The sequence below is a fragment of the Carlito syrichta genome, unplaced genomic scaffold, assembly GCF_000164805.1.
Source record: "Carlito syrichta isolate Samal-C Ts95f unplaced genomic scaffold, Tarsius_syrichta-2.0.1 Scaffold303976, whole genome shotgun sequence".
NCBI classification, from domain to species: domain Eukaryota; kingdom Metazoa; phylum Chordata; class Mammalia; order Primates; family Tarsiidae; genus Carlito; species Carlito syrichta.
In genome coordinates, this window is record NW_007248072.1 from 167,891 (window position 1) to 185,852 (window position 17,962).

The 17,962-nt window shown below is 37.1% G+C and overlaps 1 protein-coding gene across 1 annotated transcript in view; it reads left to right on the plus strand.

The window, feature by feature from the left end:
• LOC103261657 (phenylalanine--tRNA ligase, mitochondrial-like) overlaps positions 1 to 17,758 on the plus strand; it is a 161,426-nt gene extending 143,668 nt beyond the window's left edge. Inside the window, exons 4-5 of the mRNA XM_021712975.1 lie at positions 15,218 to 15,378; positions 17,684 to 17,758. Of these exons, the coding sequence (XP_021568650.1) occupies positions 15,218 to 15,378; positions 17,684 to 17,758 (236 nt within the window). The remainder of the gene's footprint in view (positions 1 to 15,217; positions 15,379 to 17,683) is intronic.
• The last annotated feature ends 204 nt before the right edge of the window (positions 17,759 to 17,962 follow it).

Below are 17,962 nucleotides of genomic sequence, written 5' to 3' on the forward strand. Positions count from 1 at the left end.
TTCTTTGGTTCAGTCACTGGGGAAGAAAATAGAACAGAACGATGCAATATTGAAGCAGAAGCGGCAGCAAGATCTTAGGCCTCTGGGAGCTTGCTACCATGCCTATCAACCCTGAATACAGTAGAGCTCAGTGAATGGTGGTGACGGGATGGATGGATAGAATAGTCATTTTTTTCCTATTGTTCCTTTTTTTGTGTTTGATTTCTGTGGTTTCTGAGATGTTGCTTCACAAATGCCATCTCTAATATCACTACTTAAAATATCACCTTATAATATGATGGATAAAAATCTCTCACAGATACAGAATTAAAGTCACCTCTTGTATTGAAAACTTCATTTTGAGTATGAAATTTTTCATAATACTATCCATTTAAATGAAGCAAGTAAAGTAAAAAGTGGAAAAAATCTTGAAACTTTTACTTCCATTCCATTCCATCATTTCTTTGCAAATATTTACTGAGCACTTGTTATGAGCCAGACATTGTTACAGCCATTCAACATGTGTCAGTGATTAAAACAAGCAAAATTGCTACCCTTGTGGGTTACTGGCTAGCATGGGAGTGTGAGGATAATAAATAAAATAAATATGAAAGACTGTAGCATATTAGAAAATGATATATTCTGAAGAAAAGAGGGCAGAATATAGGGTTTGGGAGAGTAGATTGCCGGAGAGGTTTACAGTTTTAAAGTGGGTGGCCAAGGAGGACTCACTAAGAAGGGAACATCAAACAGAGACGAGATGCAGATGAGGGAAAGAGTATCCCCACTGGACGTTACTGCCCAAAAAGGGATACAGCATTGAATGTACCCTCATGTCTCAAGACTAGAAGACTAGGTGGTCAGAGGAGGAGAGAGCAGTGGCACGTATCTTTTGTTATGTTGCTGATTGTCAAACTAATTATTCTGCAGTAGTTTACATTTCATTGAGAGTTATTGAGAATAGAACCTTAGTTTTCTTCTATACTGAGCCAAGTCACAGACTATTAAGAACTGAAAGGAACTTAAGACTGTCCCATTGCTGTTCTTTTACTTTCTGGGAGAAGCAGCTGAAGTCCACTGAAATAACTGGTGGCATAATGGCTCAATGAGCAGATCTCAGTGTTTTCAGAGATGGATGTGCTAATGAGAAAAAATTATCATTTTCCTTTTAGAAACTTAAGAACACATGGAAATTTTCTTCAAATTTTGTATATGTTTAGCCCTTCTAAAATGTATTTTATGCGGTAAAATGTTATGTAACATAAAATTTGCCATTTTAACCCTTTTTAAGTGTAAAATTCAGTGACATGAATAACATTCATAATTTTATGCAGTCATCACCACTATTTCCAAAACATTTTCAAACAGAAACTCCATACATATTAAGTGGTAACTTCCCATTCCTCTCTTCTTTAATCCCTTGTAACCTCCAACATGCTTGCCATCATCATGAGTTTTCCTATTCTAGATATTTCATGTAAGCGAAATCATACATTTTGTGCCTACTTCTTTCACTTAACATATTGTTTCAAGGTTCATCCATGTTGTAGTATATATCAGAACTTCATTCTTTTTTAGGGTTGAATAATATTCCATATGTAAATACTACATTTTGTTTATCCATTCATCTCTTGACAGACTCTTGAGTTGTTTCCTGATTCGGGCTATTGAGAATAATTCTGCTATGAACATTGGTCTGCAATTGTGTACATTTCTTTACTCAATCCTTATGAATACACACACTGCTGCTGAACACTTAGTGTGATATGGGCAGGTGTACTTGTAAATCACCCATTATGAAATGGGCAAACATATTCAATCTCAAAAAAAAAGCTCGCTGAAACCAAATGCAGCCTCCCACAATGGTAGATGATGCTGATGGGTTCCTAAAAAACATATAGTAGGGGAAGCCTGTACTAAACATGGCCTGCCATCCAAAAAATAATTCCAGGTTCTTTTGGTTTCCCCATATGCACACTCATATACAGATACACACACACACACACACACACACACACACACACATGCAGACAATATATATATACATACAGATACACACACACACATGCACACACACACACGGGGGGAGGAGGGAGGAAGGGAAGAGGGAAGACGGGGTCAAATCTAAATCTATATTTTTTTCTGAGGAACTGCTAAACTGTTTTCCACAACAACTGCCCTAATTTACCTTCTCAAGGGCAATCCAAAGGGTTTCAGTTTCTCCACATCCTTCCTAATACTTGTTGTTATTATTGTTATTATTATAGCCATCCTAGTAGGTGTGAAGTGGTATCTCATTGTGGTTTTGATTTGCATTCCTCTAATGACTAATAATGTTAAGCATCTTTTCATGTCTTCCTGACTATTTGCATATCTTCTTTTGAGAAATATGTATTCAAATCTTTAGCCCATTTAAAAAATTGGTTTGTTTTTCTGTTTGTTGTTCAGTTGTAGGAGTTCCTTATATATTTGGAATAGTTAGCCCATATCTGATATATGATTTGCTAATCTCATTCTCTCGTTCTGTGGGTTGTCTTTTCACTCTCTTCATAGTGCCGTTTTTATATACAAAAAGTTTTAATTTTGATGAAGTCCAGTTTATTTTTTTCTTTAATCATCTCTATTCTTGGTGTCATATGAAAATTTTCACCTATATTTTCTTCTAAGAATTTTATAGTTTTAACTCTTAAATTTGGATCTTTGATCCAATTTGAGTTAATTTTTATGTGAGGTGTTGGGTAAGGGCCCAACTTTATTATTTTGCCTGTGGCTGTCCAATGTTCTTAGCACTATTTGTTGAGACTCTGTTTTTTTTTTCATTCAGTGGTTTTGGTATCTTTGTTGAAAGTCAATTGATCATTGATGTGAAGATTTATTTCTGGGCTTTCTATTCACTTCTGTTGTTTACCTGTCTATCTTTATGCAAGTACCACCCTGTTTTTATTATTTGAAATTGGGAAGTATGAGTTCTTCAACTTTGTTCCTCATTTTCAATATTGTTTTGGCTATTCCTTGAAGTTACATATGAATTTTAGGATCAATTTTTCCATATCTCAAAAAAAATGCCATTGGAATGTTGATAGGGTTTCCATTGAATCTATACATTGCTTTAAATAGCATTGTTATCTTAGCATTAGGTCTTATAATTCATGAACATGGGATGTCTTTCCATTTAGTAGGGTCTTCTGGAACCTCAACTCAACACTAGAGCAAATGGACTTAATAGATACCTACAGAATACTCCACCCAACAACCATAGAATATACATTCTACTCATCACCACATGGAACGTACTCCAGGATTGATCACATCCTCAGCTATAAATCAAGCATAACGAATTTCATAAGATTGAAATACTGTCATGTTCCTTCTCAGACCACAGTGGAATAAAAATAAATATCAACACCAACAAAATTCCCCCCAAACCCACAAAGACATAGACACTAAACAGCATGATGTTGAACGACTACTGGGTAAACACAGAAATCAAAACAGAAATAACACATTCCTGTAAACAAATGAAAACAAAGAAATATCTTACCCAAACCTCTGGATGTCATTGAAATCTGTTCTAAGAGAAGAGAATTTATATCTCTAGTAATACACATCAAGAAAATGGAAAGATCATAATTTAACAGCCTAACAAATCACTTACGGGGGCTGGAAAGACAAGACCACCAAAACCCTAACATTAGCAGAAGAATCCAGATCACCAAAGCAAAAGCCCAAATACGGGAGGACATGGAAGACAAAAATATAATAGAAAAAAATGAGCAAAACAAAAAGCTGATTCTTTGAAAGAATAAACAAGATTGATGGACCCCTAGCCAAAATGAGAAAAAAAGAGAAAAATCCCAAATAAATACAATCAGAAATACAAAAGGTCAAATCATAACTGACCCCAAAGAAATACAAAAAATCATCAGAGACTACTGTGCACACTTGGCTGGAAACAAACTTGATAACCTAAATGAAATGGAGAACTTTCTGACATCACACAACCTCCCAAGGTTGAAACAAGAAGACATCGAGACACTAAGTAGACCAATACCAACCCAGGAAATCGACTCTGTCATAAGAAAACTTCCTACAAAAAAAAAACCCTCGCGGAATTCTACAAAACACACAAGGAGGAGATGATACCAATCCTATTGAAACTGTTCCAGACAATTGAGAAACACGGAATTCTCCCCAAATCATTTTACAAAGCTAACATCACACTGATATTCAAACCAGATAAGATCCAGCATAAAAAGGGAACTACAGGCCAATATCCCTAATGAACACATATGCAAAAATTCTCAACAAGATTCTAGCAAACCGGATCCAACAACACATCTCAAAAATCATCCACTATGACCAAGTAGGCTTCATCCCCAAGGTACAGGGCTGGTTCAATATCTACAAGACCATAAATGTAATTAAATACATCAACAGTTGTAAAAACAAGAGCCACGTGATTATCTCATTAGATGCAGAAAAAGCTTTTGATAAAATCCAGTATCCCTTCTTTATTAAAAGCCCTCACACCTAGTCATAGAAGGTACATACCTCAAAATAGTAAGTGCCTTCTACAATAAACCCACAGCCTCATATTGCTAAATGGACAGAAACTGGAAACATTTCCCCTGAAAACTGGAACAAGAGAAGCCCACCCACTCTCACTCCTCTTGTTCAACATGTGTTGTAAGTGCTAGCTAGAGCAATTAGACAAGAGCAGGAAATCAGGGGTATCCAAATCAGGAAAGAGAAAGTTAAGTTATCCTCCTTTGCTGATGATATGATCCTCTACCTCAAAACCCCAAAAGAGTCCATCAAAAACCTGCTTTCACTGATAAAGGACTTTGGCAAAGCCTCAGGGTACAAAATAAATGTGCAAACAACAGTTGCAATCTTATGCACCAACAATAAGCAGGCAGAGAACCAAATAAAAAAGCAAAATCCCATTCACAATGGCCACAAAAAAATGAAATACCTCAGCATCTTCCTAATCCGAGAAGTGAAAGATCTTTACAATGAAAATTACAAAACACTGCTCAAAGAAATCCAAGAAGACACAAACAAATGGAAAAATATTCCATGCTCATGGATAGGAAGAATCAACATTGTTAAGATGTCCATCCTACCAAAGACAATCTACAGATTCAATGCAATACCCATTAAATTATCAAGATCATTCTTCTCAGACCTGAAAATGGCAATACAGAAATTCATATAGAAACATAAATGATCATGAATATTCAAAACAATCCTCAAAAAACAAAAAAAAAAAACAAAGCAAGAGATATCCCATTCCCAGACTTTAAACTTTATTATAAAGCTACAATAATCAAAACAGCCTGGTATTAGTACAAGAATAGGCATATGAGCCAATGGAGCAGGATAGAGATTCTGGAAGCAAAACCTCAATTTCTCAACCAACTTATCTTTGACAAAGCCTCCAACAACCTCACCAACAACCACTGGGGAGAGGAAAACCTATTCAGGAAATGGTGCTGGGAAAACTGGCTGACCACATGCAGAAAATTGAAACAGAACCCTTACCTATCACCATACACAAAAATCAACTCTAAATGGATCAAAGATGTAAATGTAAAAACTCAAACTTTAAGAACCTTAGAAAATGCAGGAGACACACTTATGGAAATTGGAACTGTCAAACAATTCCTGATTAAAACCCCAAATGCCCATGCCATAAGAGATAAGATAGACAAGTGGGATCTCTTCAAACTGAAAAACTTCTGCAAAGCAAAATAAACCATCAAAAGAGTAGGGAGACAGCCTGTAGAATTGGAAAAAATATTTGCCAATTGTATATCTGACAAAGGCCTAACATCCAGCATCTACAAAGAACTCAAATGTGCCGAAAGGAAAAAAACAGCCCCATTAAAAAGTGGGCAAATGACATGAATAGACACTTCTCAAAAGACGATATATGGGCAACCAACAGACACATAAAAAAGTGCTCAGCCTCACTCATAATCAGAGAAATGCAATTCAAAACCACATTGAGACACCTAACTCCAGTAAGAATGGCCATCATTAATAAAACAAACAATAATAAATGCTGGCGAGGATGTGGAAAAAAAGGAATGCTTCCACACTGCTGGTGGGAATGCAGACTAGTGCAACCTCTTTGGAAAACAGTTTGACGATTTATAAAAGAACTAGACATTGACCTTCCATATAACGCAGCAACCCCCCTACTGGAAATATACCCAGAGGGACTCAAATCATTCTACACAAAAGATACCTGCACGCACTATTCACAGTAGCAAAAACATGGAACCCAACATACTGCCCATCAAAACCGGACTGGATAAAAAAGTGTGGTACAATACACAATGGAATATTACACAGCCATAAAGAGGGACAAACATATGGATTTTGCAGCTGCTTGGTTGAATTTAGAGTCTGTTGTACTCAGTAATCTATCACAGAATCAAAGAACAGAGTACCATGTGTTCTTCCTCATAAGCAAACCCTGAACATTTACCATAATGCTATAAGAGAGGAATAGGCAGTAGTGGGATACTGTTGGGGTAGGTCAGTGGGGAGGACACAACATCAATAAGGGTACCTGATCTACCTGATCTCAAACCAGGCAAAGTGGGGACCAGAGGGAGGTTCAGTCTTTACCTGTATGATGACCACTTGTATACTTAATCCTGAATTGTACCCCACATCTTTAAAATGTAAATAAATAAATAGATAGATAGATAAATAAATAAATTTATAGTTTTCAGCATGCAAGTGTTTTGCCCTCTTGGTTACATTTATTCCTAAGTACTTTATTCTTTTTTATGCTTTTGTAAATGAATTTTTTTCTTAATTTCTTTTTTAGATAGTGTATTATTAGTGTATAGAAATGTAATTTCTATACATAATATAATTTTTTATATATTGATTTTTATATTCTTCAACTTTACTGAATTCATCTATTCAGTTTTTTTATGGATTCTTAATAGGGCTTTCTAAATATAAAATCATGTCATCTGCAAATAGAGATAATTTACTTCTTCCTTTTTTTAATTTTAATTTTAATTTTTTTTTTGAGTTGGAGTCTCACTCTGTCGCCCAGACTGGAGTGCAGTGGCTGCTCCCGGGACCTGCTGGGCTCCGGCGATCCTTCCACCTCAGCCTTCCAAGTAGCTGGAACTATAGGCGTGCGCTACCACGCCCAGCTGATTTTTTAATTTATTGTAGAGATGAGGTCTCACTAAGTTGCCCAAGCGGGTCTTAATCAGGCAATCCACTCACCTCAGCCTCCCAAAGGCACGGGATTACAGGCTGAGCCACCGAGCCCGACCTTCTTCCTTTTTTAATTGGGATGTCTTTTATTCCTTTTTATTTATTTTATTCCTTTTTATTATGCCTGATTTCTCTGGTTAGAACTTTCAGTACTCTGTTGAATAGAAGTGATGATTTAGTGGGTATACTTGTCTTGTTCCTGATCTAGGGTGAAAAGATTTCAGTCCTTCACCATCGAGTAATATCAACTGTGAGTTTTTCACACACAGTCTTTACTTTGTTGAGGAAGTTTGCTTGAATTTCTGGTTTATTGAGTATTTTTATCATGAAAGGATATGTTGGATTTTATCAAGTTCTTTCACTGCATCAATTGAGATGATCATGTGTGTGTGTTTTTCCTTTAGTCTATTAATGTGGTATAGTACATTGATTGATTTTTACATTTTGAACCACCTTGCTTGTTCTCCTGGGATAAATCCATTTGATCATGATATATATAATCTTTTTAATATGCTGTAGAATTTGATTTGCAAGTAATTTGTTGAAGATTTTGGTATCTGTGTTCATAAAGGATATTGGTTTGTGGTTTTCTTGTAGGTTTAATTCATTTATCTTCATTCTCATGTTATAACTTCTGAAAAAATACAAGTGTCTTGCTGTGAATTTTCTTCCTTTTTTATAAGTGAGTCAAGACTACACTGCCATTTATTAGTATGGTGAGGCTTAAGAAGGCAGAACTATATAAGGAGACCAAGTAAGCAGAACACTAATATGTTGATACTAACACCTTTACATTCTCACTCATAGCACCAAGTACAGCAAAAGTCAAATATTATATTTCATCTCTGAAAAATTGAAGAAATCCAAGAAGGATTTACATGTTTGGGCTTATACATGTAGCCTGGTGTAAATTGCGTTCTAAAGCAAAGATCTTAGTCTTTAAAAAGGTTAAATAGGTCATTGATCAAGAATTGTAGATAAAAGAGAAAATGCTGTTCCAGGTTTCTCAGGAGAGATTGGGAGTGATCTCTCTGTAGTAGCTTCTTTGAAGAGGAATGAGAAGTTACTCTGACTCATTTAAATACCACTTGCTTTCTAGCTTCTAATCCTTCAGAAGGGATTAGTCTTAATGGCTAATTTTCTTGGAAGTTGAGGAACTATCGCCTAAATGTTAGATGTGATGTGGAATTGAATTTCTTCTCCCCAAATTACTCACCTTCCAATATTGACTGACAAAAATATAGTGGTATAAAGTACTCCTTTTTTCTGTGACTCGAGATTATCACATACCTTGAGATAAAGGCATATAGGCTGTACTTGCCTTGGTGCAACTCAAGTACTCTGCTGCTTGCATATAAACACCAGTTTCCTGTGCAATACCTGACCATTCTCAGCTCTTTCTCACGATGATGATGTGTACCTTTCCTGCATGACACTGTCAAGTCCAAGGACTTTGGGCATGGAGGTTTGAGAAGCATTTCCACCCCATCCCCACTGCCTTCCAGGCAGCACAGATGTGCTGAACCTTTGAAGGTATGCCCTTGAGCTGTAGCACTCATTCGTAGTCTTTCCACAGTGGTCTTTGCTTACCACTCTAGACCCTATACCTAGCATGGCCATACTCCCTTTGGAAGTGTCTTGAGCCCACAGGGTCTCCATGTTGGAGGTGCAGACAGGAGGCAGAACCTCCATGCTTTGGGCTCTCCTTTGCAAGTTCTTCCCTGTGACTGTGAAGACAGAGCCTGGAGAACTAGCTGTCACATAGAAGGAATGTCCCATGGGATTGGAGAGTTTCAGCTCTAACATAGATTTTGTTTCTCCCCTTTCACGCTGATGATTTCTCATGGTCCTGTTTTCTAATGTCATCCTCCACCTCCTTCTCTTCTTCTTCTTCTTCTTCTTCTTTTTTTTAACTTTTCCATCTCTAAATTCTTCTACATTCTTTTGCTTCTGTGTATAGGCTGGTCTTCTTAGAAACATTTTCAGCAATGATAATACATACAAAAACTGTTCCTGCATGGGATGCTTAATCATTTAAAGAACTGCATTAATTGAAATTCCTAATTGTTTTCCGTCTTGGATATTGTGTTAAATTGAGGATGTCCCTCTGTAGTCAGTTGTCTACTTCAATGACTGTAGTTTACTGGAACCCCTTAGTTTTGGAATGAGGGGGAAAAAATACTGCCTTGGAACCCTGTCAACCCTTGAGCACTTGGCAACAAATTACAGCTGAGGAGTGCCAAAGACCTGAAAATTATACCTACCTTGGCTGACAATATCTTTAAGTGTCTATTTATTTATGGTTCAATTTTTTCCATAAAGAACTTGAAGTGCCTTATAAAAAGAACATATGAGAGGATAAAATAAATAGTTGAGATAATCAGAGCAAAGAGGAAATACTAAGAAAATAAAACTAGGGCAAGAGACACACAGAGAAATGTACCCTGAACACTTGTGTAGTTGTAGAGGTGACCTGCGATTTTGGCTGTAAAGAATCCATGGGGCCAAAGAAAAAACAAATTATGATCAGTTATGTAACACAGGCTTCCTAAAATTTAAAACAATCCAGTTGTTCAGGAAAAGGAAGCTTTTTCTGTTTCCAAGATGAAAGGCATCTTAAATCTGAGATCAATTTATTTCCTGAAGCCTCCTGTGGAAGACCATATATTGGCCAGTATCCTTAACAAGAGTTCCCCACGTTGTCTTAATACTGTAATATGGCACATATAATAATGTAATAGCACAATACCGGTGTGTGGTTCTAGAAGAGGCAAATCTTGATGGCATCAAGGCAATATTTTAAAATGAAAATTTGGTACAGTTGTCTTGCAACCCTTTATGATAATTGATTGTCACAAACATACTTTATTGTCAGAGTGACTTTGAGGATCAAAGGTTGTGGGCAGTGGTAGGAAGCTGGAATTCAGTTGCTCTCTTTTCCCAGTGAAGATCTAGACCATAAGCTTTGACACACAAGGTGGTTGGGATTTAGGCTACCTTAGCTTTGGGTCCTCTCAGGTAAAGCCAGTCCCCGGTCTTTAGAAAAGTGTTTCCTTCTGTTCTACTGACATATGGGAGGCTCCTGAGTCATGCATATCCCTAGCACAGCTGTGAACATTTCAGCGTAGTCCTGCTGGCTATCTGCTTAGACCAGTGAACCGTTCTAATAAAACAGCTCTATAGCATCTGACTTTCAACAGTGTAATTTTCCAGTGAGCCTTCTGAAAAAAGTAATTGGAAATTGTTATGTGAAGGTAACTGATTGTTTTGATCTCTCAAATAGAATTGTTGGATATTAGCCAATCTGAATAATGACTTTAATTTTAAACTAATTGATATTAAGCCATTCTGTGTTGCAGTAATTAAATGGCAGACCAACTATCTATTGTGACCATTTCGAATGCAAAATGCTGAACTCATACCCTCAGCATGAGTCGCAGTGTGCACCTCACCTCCTCACAAAGGAGAGCCCAGACTTGCCTCTTCTGCAGATGTGGTTTTCAGCTGGCAGCGTTACCCCTGCTTGCTCTTAACCTGTTCCATTCAGAAGCTGGGCCTCATCAGGACTTCCTTGACTCTGGGACATACAGCTAAGTTGGACTGCCATTGTGGTGACAGCCATGTGGCTGCCTTTCTTGTGAAGCTCATTTTTCCTTTAACCCTCTGCCTGAGCCATGTTTCTGGACCATCCTCCATGACTGCATGAGGGCCTGGCTGCTTGAGGCCCTCGGTGTTTTATAACTCCGTGGCTTAGCTCGGAGAAAAGGACTAAATGGGGACTTTCACTATTTTTCATTACTTTATGACAATTTGATTTTGGACTCATACCTTTATTTTTTATTGTTTCTGATATTTCTGTTCTGGCAAATCCCATACAGACTCGACTTTTATTTTATTTTTATTTTTTATTTTTTTTGAGTTGGAGTCTCACTCTCTCTCCCAGACTGGAGTGCAGTGGCTGCCCCCGGCCACCGCAGCCTCGACCTGCTGGGCTCCGGCGATCCTTCCACCTCTGCCTTCCAAGTAGCCGGAATTACAGGCATGCGCTACCACACCCGGCTAAATTTTTGATTTATTGTAGAGCTGAGGTCTCACTGCCCAGGCGGGTCTCGAACCCGCGGGCTCAGGCAGTCCACTCACCTCAGCCTCCCAAAGGCGCGGGATTACAGGCTGAGCCACCAACCCCTGGCAGATTTGACTTTTAAATGGTATTTATTCCTCTTCATTTTGTTACTTCTAAGCATTTTGTGATTATTTGCATTTCCCATCTGTGAAACTGATATTGTCCAGCAAGCAATGAATTAAGCATTTAGCTCCTTTTTTTCCTTCCCTTCCCCTTTATCCTTTCACCCCCTAATTGTGAACATTGTGCAAATTTTGCTTTTCAGAACTCTGGCTCTTTTGATTTTTTTCCTTAGCAACTTCATTCATTCTCATTGTAGTGATCTTTAACTTTGTACTGTGAGAATGACCCAACGAATCCACAACATGGGAGTCTCTTGTTCTCATTAGTGTAGATGTATGTCTGAAAATCATTTATTGAGTAATTTGTAATACATGTGATATGGTTTTGGGACCGTTTTCTTGGTAGTTTCAGTTTTACATGTGGAGACTCACAAATGTGATAGTGCCAATAAAAGTATGTTCAGTGTGTTTGTGAAAGGAGAGAAGAAGGCAAACTTAATTCATCCTTGAGAGTCAGAAGAAGAATCTCACAGAATATTTCCATCAGGCTTTGGAAGAGGATGAGAGCTCACTTTAGGAGAGGAACAAAAATTTGAAAAGACACACTAATATAGTGATATTATGATAAGAAGATACGATGTTTAGAGGACTGTGAACTATCTGAGGTGGCGAGCCAGGCACCAGATGTGAAGGGCTTTTGGTTGTGTTGTTAGGGTTGTATCTTGTTCCCCGGTCTCATGATCTCAGTCTACAGTCTGCAGAGTCCTAGGGGTCTACAGGGAAATTCTTAGAGTGTGTAAGTTTTACATGAAACTTCTTAATTCTGTAGGTATTTTTTTAAAAGCATAAGCATACTCTTCATCATTCAAATCATTGCTACTCAAAGTGTGATCCTCAGAATGGGGCTGATCCACAAACAATTTGTTTCCAGTTCATGATGAGATAACCATGGAAGCTAAGAGTGAGCATTTAGAAATCTGTTTGACTTGAGATTGCCATGTCATCAAGTGTAGAGTTTTTTAAAAGTCAGTTTATTGAGGCAGTACTTTCACACAATAAAATTTATACTTTTAAAAATAGATTAGTTTTAAAAGATGTGTACAGTCATAAAACCACCCCAAAATCAGGCTATAGAAAATTTGCATCTTGCCAGAAATTTCCCTCATGGCCTATCCTAGTCAACCACTGATGTGTTGTTATCTGTCTGTATAGTTTTACCTTTTCTAAAATGTCATATAAGTTGAATTATATTGTAGATAGTTTTTGGCGGCTGTCTCCTTTGCTAAACATAATGCTTTTGAGATTCATTTATTTTGTTGTGTGTACAAACAATTTATTTTTATTACTGGGTAATATTCTACTATATGGATATACCACAATTTTTCCTTCACTAGTTGATGGACATTGTGTCTGGGTTTGGGCTATTTTGAAGAAAGCTGTTATGAACATTTGTGCATTGGACTCTTACTGCACATATATTTCCATATCTTAGGTAAATATCCAGAAATAATGCTAAGTGTGTTCTTAACTCAGGGTTTCTCTGTTTATGTCTTGGATTGGATAATTCTTTGTTGTGGAGGACTATTCTGTCCATTATAGGATGTTTAGCAACCCACTAAATGTCAAGATACTCCTACCCTAGTTCTGGCCCCCCAAAAAAAGTGTTTTCAGACCTTGCTAAATGTCCCCTAGTGGCTAAAATTGCTCCCAGTTAAGAATAATTGGTTTGTTGTAAGAAACCGAACTGCTTTCTAAAGTGATTTTATCATTTTGCATTCTGGCCCAATAATTTATGAGTTCCACTTATGATGTTCCACAACTTAATTTTTATTCATTTCAATGTATTTTCTAATTCCCCTTGTGATTACTTCTCTGATTCATGGGTTATTTAGAAGTATGTTGTTTAATTTCCCCATATTTGGGAGGTTTTTAATTTATCTTTCTAATGTTGATTTCTGATTTATATGTGTTTTGGACAGACAACATTCTTTGAACAATTTCAGTTCTTTTAAATAGTTGGAATTTGTGTCTCAGTTTATGGTCTATAGTGGTGAATGATCCATGTGTACTTGAAAAGAATGTGAATTCTGTTGTTGTTGAGCCAAGTGTCATGTGCCTAATTTTATACGTGACAAAATGATCAGGCTGCAATGTGTTAGAAATTTTTTAAAACCTCTTAGCTGAAGATCAGTGTCTCTCAATCTATCTGTAGCTTACGCTGAATGTCCATGTTTTCATTTGAATTTATGATTGTCTTGATGTCAAGTGATAGACCAAGGTATAAGTATTTAACTTAGAGTGAAACTTTTTCCTCTTGGACCTTGTACATCTAATCTTGTGGCTCCATAAATGTTCAAGCTTAGCTAGTGTCAATGGGGATCTGTAAAACAATTGTAAGTAATGTTTTAGAAATACATTACATGCAAAATAAAAACAACAGCAAAATGTTAAAACTAACTCATTGAGACGAGTCCCATCTGTGTCTTCAGATTCCCCTCCCCAGTCTTTCTGTGTGTACCCTTTCCCTATTGAAGAGATTCCCTTAGTCTGGAACTTGCCATCACCTTTCTCCACATTCTGAATCTTCTGGATCAGTTTTTGTTTGTTTTTTTGCTGAATAACAAATTACCTGACAATTTCCTTGCATCAGGAGTCTGGTTATGTGTTAGTGGGGCCCCTACTCGGGATCTCACCAGATTGAAATCAAAGTGTCAGCAGAGCTATGTTCTCACCCAGAGCTGGGATCCTCTTCTCACTCCTTCAGGCTGTTGGGAAGATTTGTTCTGTTGACTGCAGAAGTGAGGTTCCCATCTTCTGGTTGGCTGCCACACCCCTTTTTCCTCCTGAGGCCTTCCTGAGGGCCCAGGCACATGGCCTCTCACACAGCCCGCAGGGGGCTCTCTCCAGTTGGCTAGGTGGAGTCTTACATAAAGTAAACCAGTCACAGGTGGAAAATGCCATGCTATGCACAGGTCCCACCCACACTCACAGGTGGGCGTAACACAGGGCGTGTTCCTGTTGGAGTGAGGATCTTGAGGGCTGTCTCACCTTGCCACAGAATCCTACTCATCTTTTAGTGTCCTGTTGGATGATGTCCCTTTCATGAGCTCATTTCATAAGCTGTACAGCAGTACGATTGCTCCCTTGCCTTCCTTCGTTTAGCAGTTTCTTCTTCTCTCTGATATTGCATCACATATATGAAATATGAAATAAACTCTTAGAATTCATACCATTGACATAATCTGAACAGGACACTATACCTTTGGGGTAAGTGGTACTTAGTGTGCATTTCACCTTGACTTGTTGACTCTCTATGTGTTATTGCGGTAGCTCTTACTTAAATAAGCATTATGATGTTTTAATAAAGCTGAGTTTCTAAAGGCCTGGCACACATCTTATGAATGTTAATGGTCCACTATGGCATGTTTTGAACATAATTCCCTGTCTGGTCACTTAGGGACAGAGACTGTTTTTTCTTTCCCCTCTGTCACCTACACACAGTAAGCCTAATGTTTGAATCAGGATAAGCAAAGATAATAGAAAAATCATAAGAAACCCTGAAATCTAATCAGAAATGAGAGACAATATTTCAGACAGTATGACTTCAGAGTACTTCCTTGAGAGAAATCAGGAAAGTAGAAAGGAAGAGGTATGTAAGACTGCACCCTCCCAGATGTCTTCATAGCCTTGTCTACTCATTGAGTAGGCTCCTACTCAGTGTTACTGATGACTGTCAGGGAGTGGTATGCACCTGTTTAGTTTTTATACTTTTTTAAACAGTTGTTTTGTTTCCTAATTGTAGCTGGTGCTCAAGATCGAATTGGTTGGGCTTTTGGCCTAGGACTAGAAAGACTGGCCATGATCCTTTACGACATTCCTGACATCCGCCTCTTCTGGAGTGAGGATGAGCGCTTCCTGAAGCAGTTCCATTTATCAGACATTAATCAAAAGGTTAAGTTTCAGGTAAGATGACCTGCAAGAACTAAGTAAATAATAATAAAAATGACTGTCAAGGATTGAAAGAATCGTGTACTTGAAAAGAAAACAATTGAGTTCTACAATAATGTGAATTTGAAAAGAAATTCTTAAATAGAGGTCCATAAACACACAAGGGGTTCATAAACCTTCAGATATTGTATGCAAGAGAAGAGATTTGTCAGTCTTGTTAGTCAAGCAGAGAACCAACTTTGCCCTTTTTAAATAACCATTTTGTCATTATGAAATATCCACCTTTATCACTGATGATATTTGTCACTTAAAATTTGCTTTTTCTGATACTAATATAGACATTCTGGCTTTCTTATGGTTAGTGTTTGCAGTGTTTATCATTTTACTTTAATTCTATGTCTTTTTCTTTTTTTTTTTTTTGAGTTGGAGTCTCACTCTGTCACCCAGACTTGGAGTACAGTGGCCGCTCCCGGCCACCACAACCTTGACCTGCTGGGCTCCGGCGATCCTTCCACCTCAGCCTTCCAAGTAGCTGGAACTACAGGCGTGCGCTACCATGCCCGGCTAATTTTTTGATTCATTGTAGAGATGAGGTCTCACCTGCCCAGGCGGGTCTCAAACCCGCGGACTCAGGCATTCCACTCACCTCAGCCTCCCAAAGGCGTGGGATTACAGGCTGAGCCACCGAGCCCAGCTGTCTTTTTCTTGATAGTATGTTTGTCATAAATAGCATAGAGTTGGGTCTGTTGTGGTTTTTTTTCTCACCCAGATTTAAAGTCTTTCTCTTCTAATTGGAGTGCTGAATACAGTTACATTTAATGTAATTGTTTGTATTTGGGGATTTAATTCTATCATCTTTTTATTCTTTCCTTCCTGTTTTCCTCATCTATTCTTTCTTTGTTGAGAAATTGAGGTTTGTTTTTATTTTTGTTTTATGTTATATTTTATTTGTTGCTCTTTAGTTTTTATCTGATTTTAAGTGGTTACTCTAGATTATAATACGGATAATTAATTCATCTCATTTTATCGTTCAACAGTATTATACAACTTCGAAATATTTAACAACCTTATACTAGTGTGATTCTATTATCCCTTTTGTTTTTTACGTTATTGTTGTTATATTTTATTTCCTCATATATTGTAACACCACAATATATTATTACATTTGCTTCAAGTAGTCAGTTGTTTTTTAAAGATATTTAAGCTAATTTAAACTATATTGTTTGATATTTCCTTTGATATTTACCCCACTGATTTTTTTTTTTTTTTTTTCTTTTTACTGATCTTGGTTTTCCTCTGTCATCATTTCCCTTCTTTTTGGAGGATTTTTTTTTTTTATAGTACAGGATGAATTTTCTCATCTTTTATCTATCTGAAAATGCCTTTGCTTCACCTTTTTTTTTTTTTTAACTTTTTGACAAATATTTTCCATAGGTATAAGTGTCTATGTTGCCAGTTTCTTTGTTTGTTTCTTTTTTTTCCTCAGATTTTAAGCATGTTATTTTGTTGCCTTTATCTTTTTACCCTGGTTTTCAGCAATTTGACCTATGTATGATTTTTGCCTATTTTCTGCTCTGAGGTTCACTGTAGTGGGTTAATGTCTTTCAAGCATTTTGTAAAATTCTCGTCTAGTATGTCTTCCAGCAGTTCTACTGCATTCATTTTCTATAGTGCAGTTGCACATATGTTAGACCATTGGTCTTATACTATAGAACTGCAACACTCAAGTTTTGTTTTGTTTCTTATTATTGATTGATTTTCTTTCTGTATGCTTTATTTTTGATTATTTTTATTGTCAGATTCTTTTTTCTGTTGTGTCCATTTAAGCCCATCCAATGAAGTAATCATTCCAAATATTGTACTTATTAGTTCTAGAATTTCTACTTGCTTCGTTTTTAGTTTTCGTGTCTCTGCTGAAATTTAATCCATTTAATGTATTTTTTTCTTAAATTTTTTCACTTATACATAGTAGTTATTTTAAAGTTCCTGTTAATACTAACCATTTATTAGCTATTTTCCTCCTTTTGTGGTTTTTTTTTTTCCTTTCTCTTAATTATGGTTTGCATTTTTCCTACTTCTTCACTTGCCTTACTTTTTCACTGGGTTTAAAAGAACACCAAGACTGAGGCAGATAATTTTTATTCCCAGAAAACCTTATCCTTTCCCTTGTCAGGCAGCTAAGTTGACTAGGCCAGATCTCTTTGATCCAATCAGGAGTTGAGTGGAATTTCAGATCTTATTTCCTCTTGAGGGCGAGGTCTTGCCCTATAGCAGCATTTGAAATCTAAACATGTGAAATCTCTTTCTGCTTTCCACTCAGCCACCAGTTTTTTCCACCACCAGCATTTGTAAGCAGAAATATTGTGAAGGAGAATTGACTGGCAGTGAGGGTTAGCTCTGTTTTTCCATTTTCCAATCTGTCACAGCAGCCAATGCTTGGCTGATAAAAGTTTGCCTCCTTTCTCTTTATTCCAGCAGTTTCTTTGCCAATAGCAGGCTAGCTCTTCTACCTATTCATACCCCAGTGGTAAAAGCAGCCACAAATGTCTTCCTATTCTAAAGGACTCATGTCTCCCTGGAATTATATTTATTTAGATTT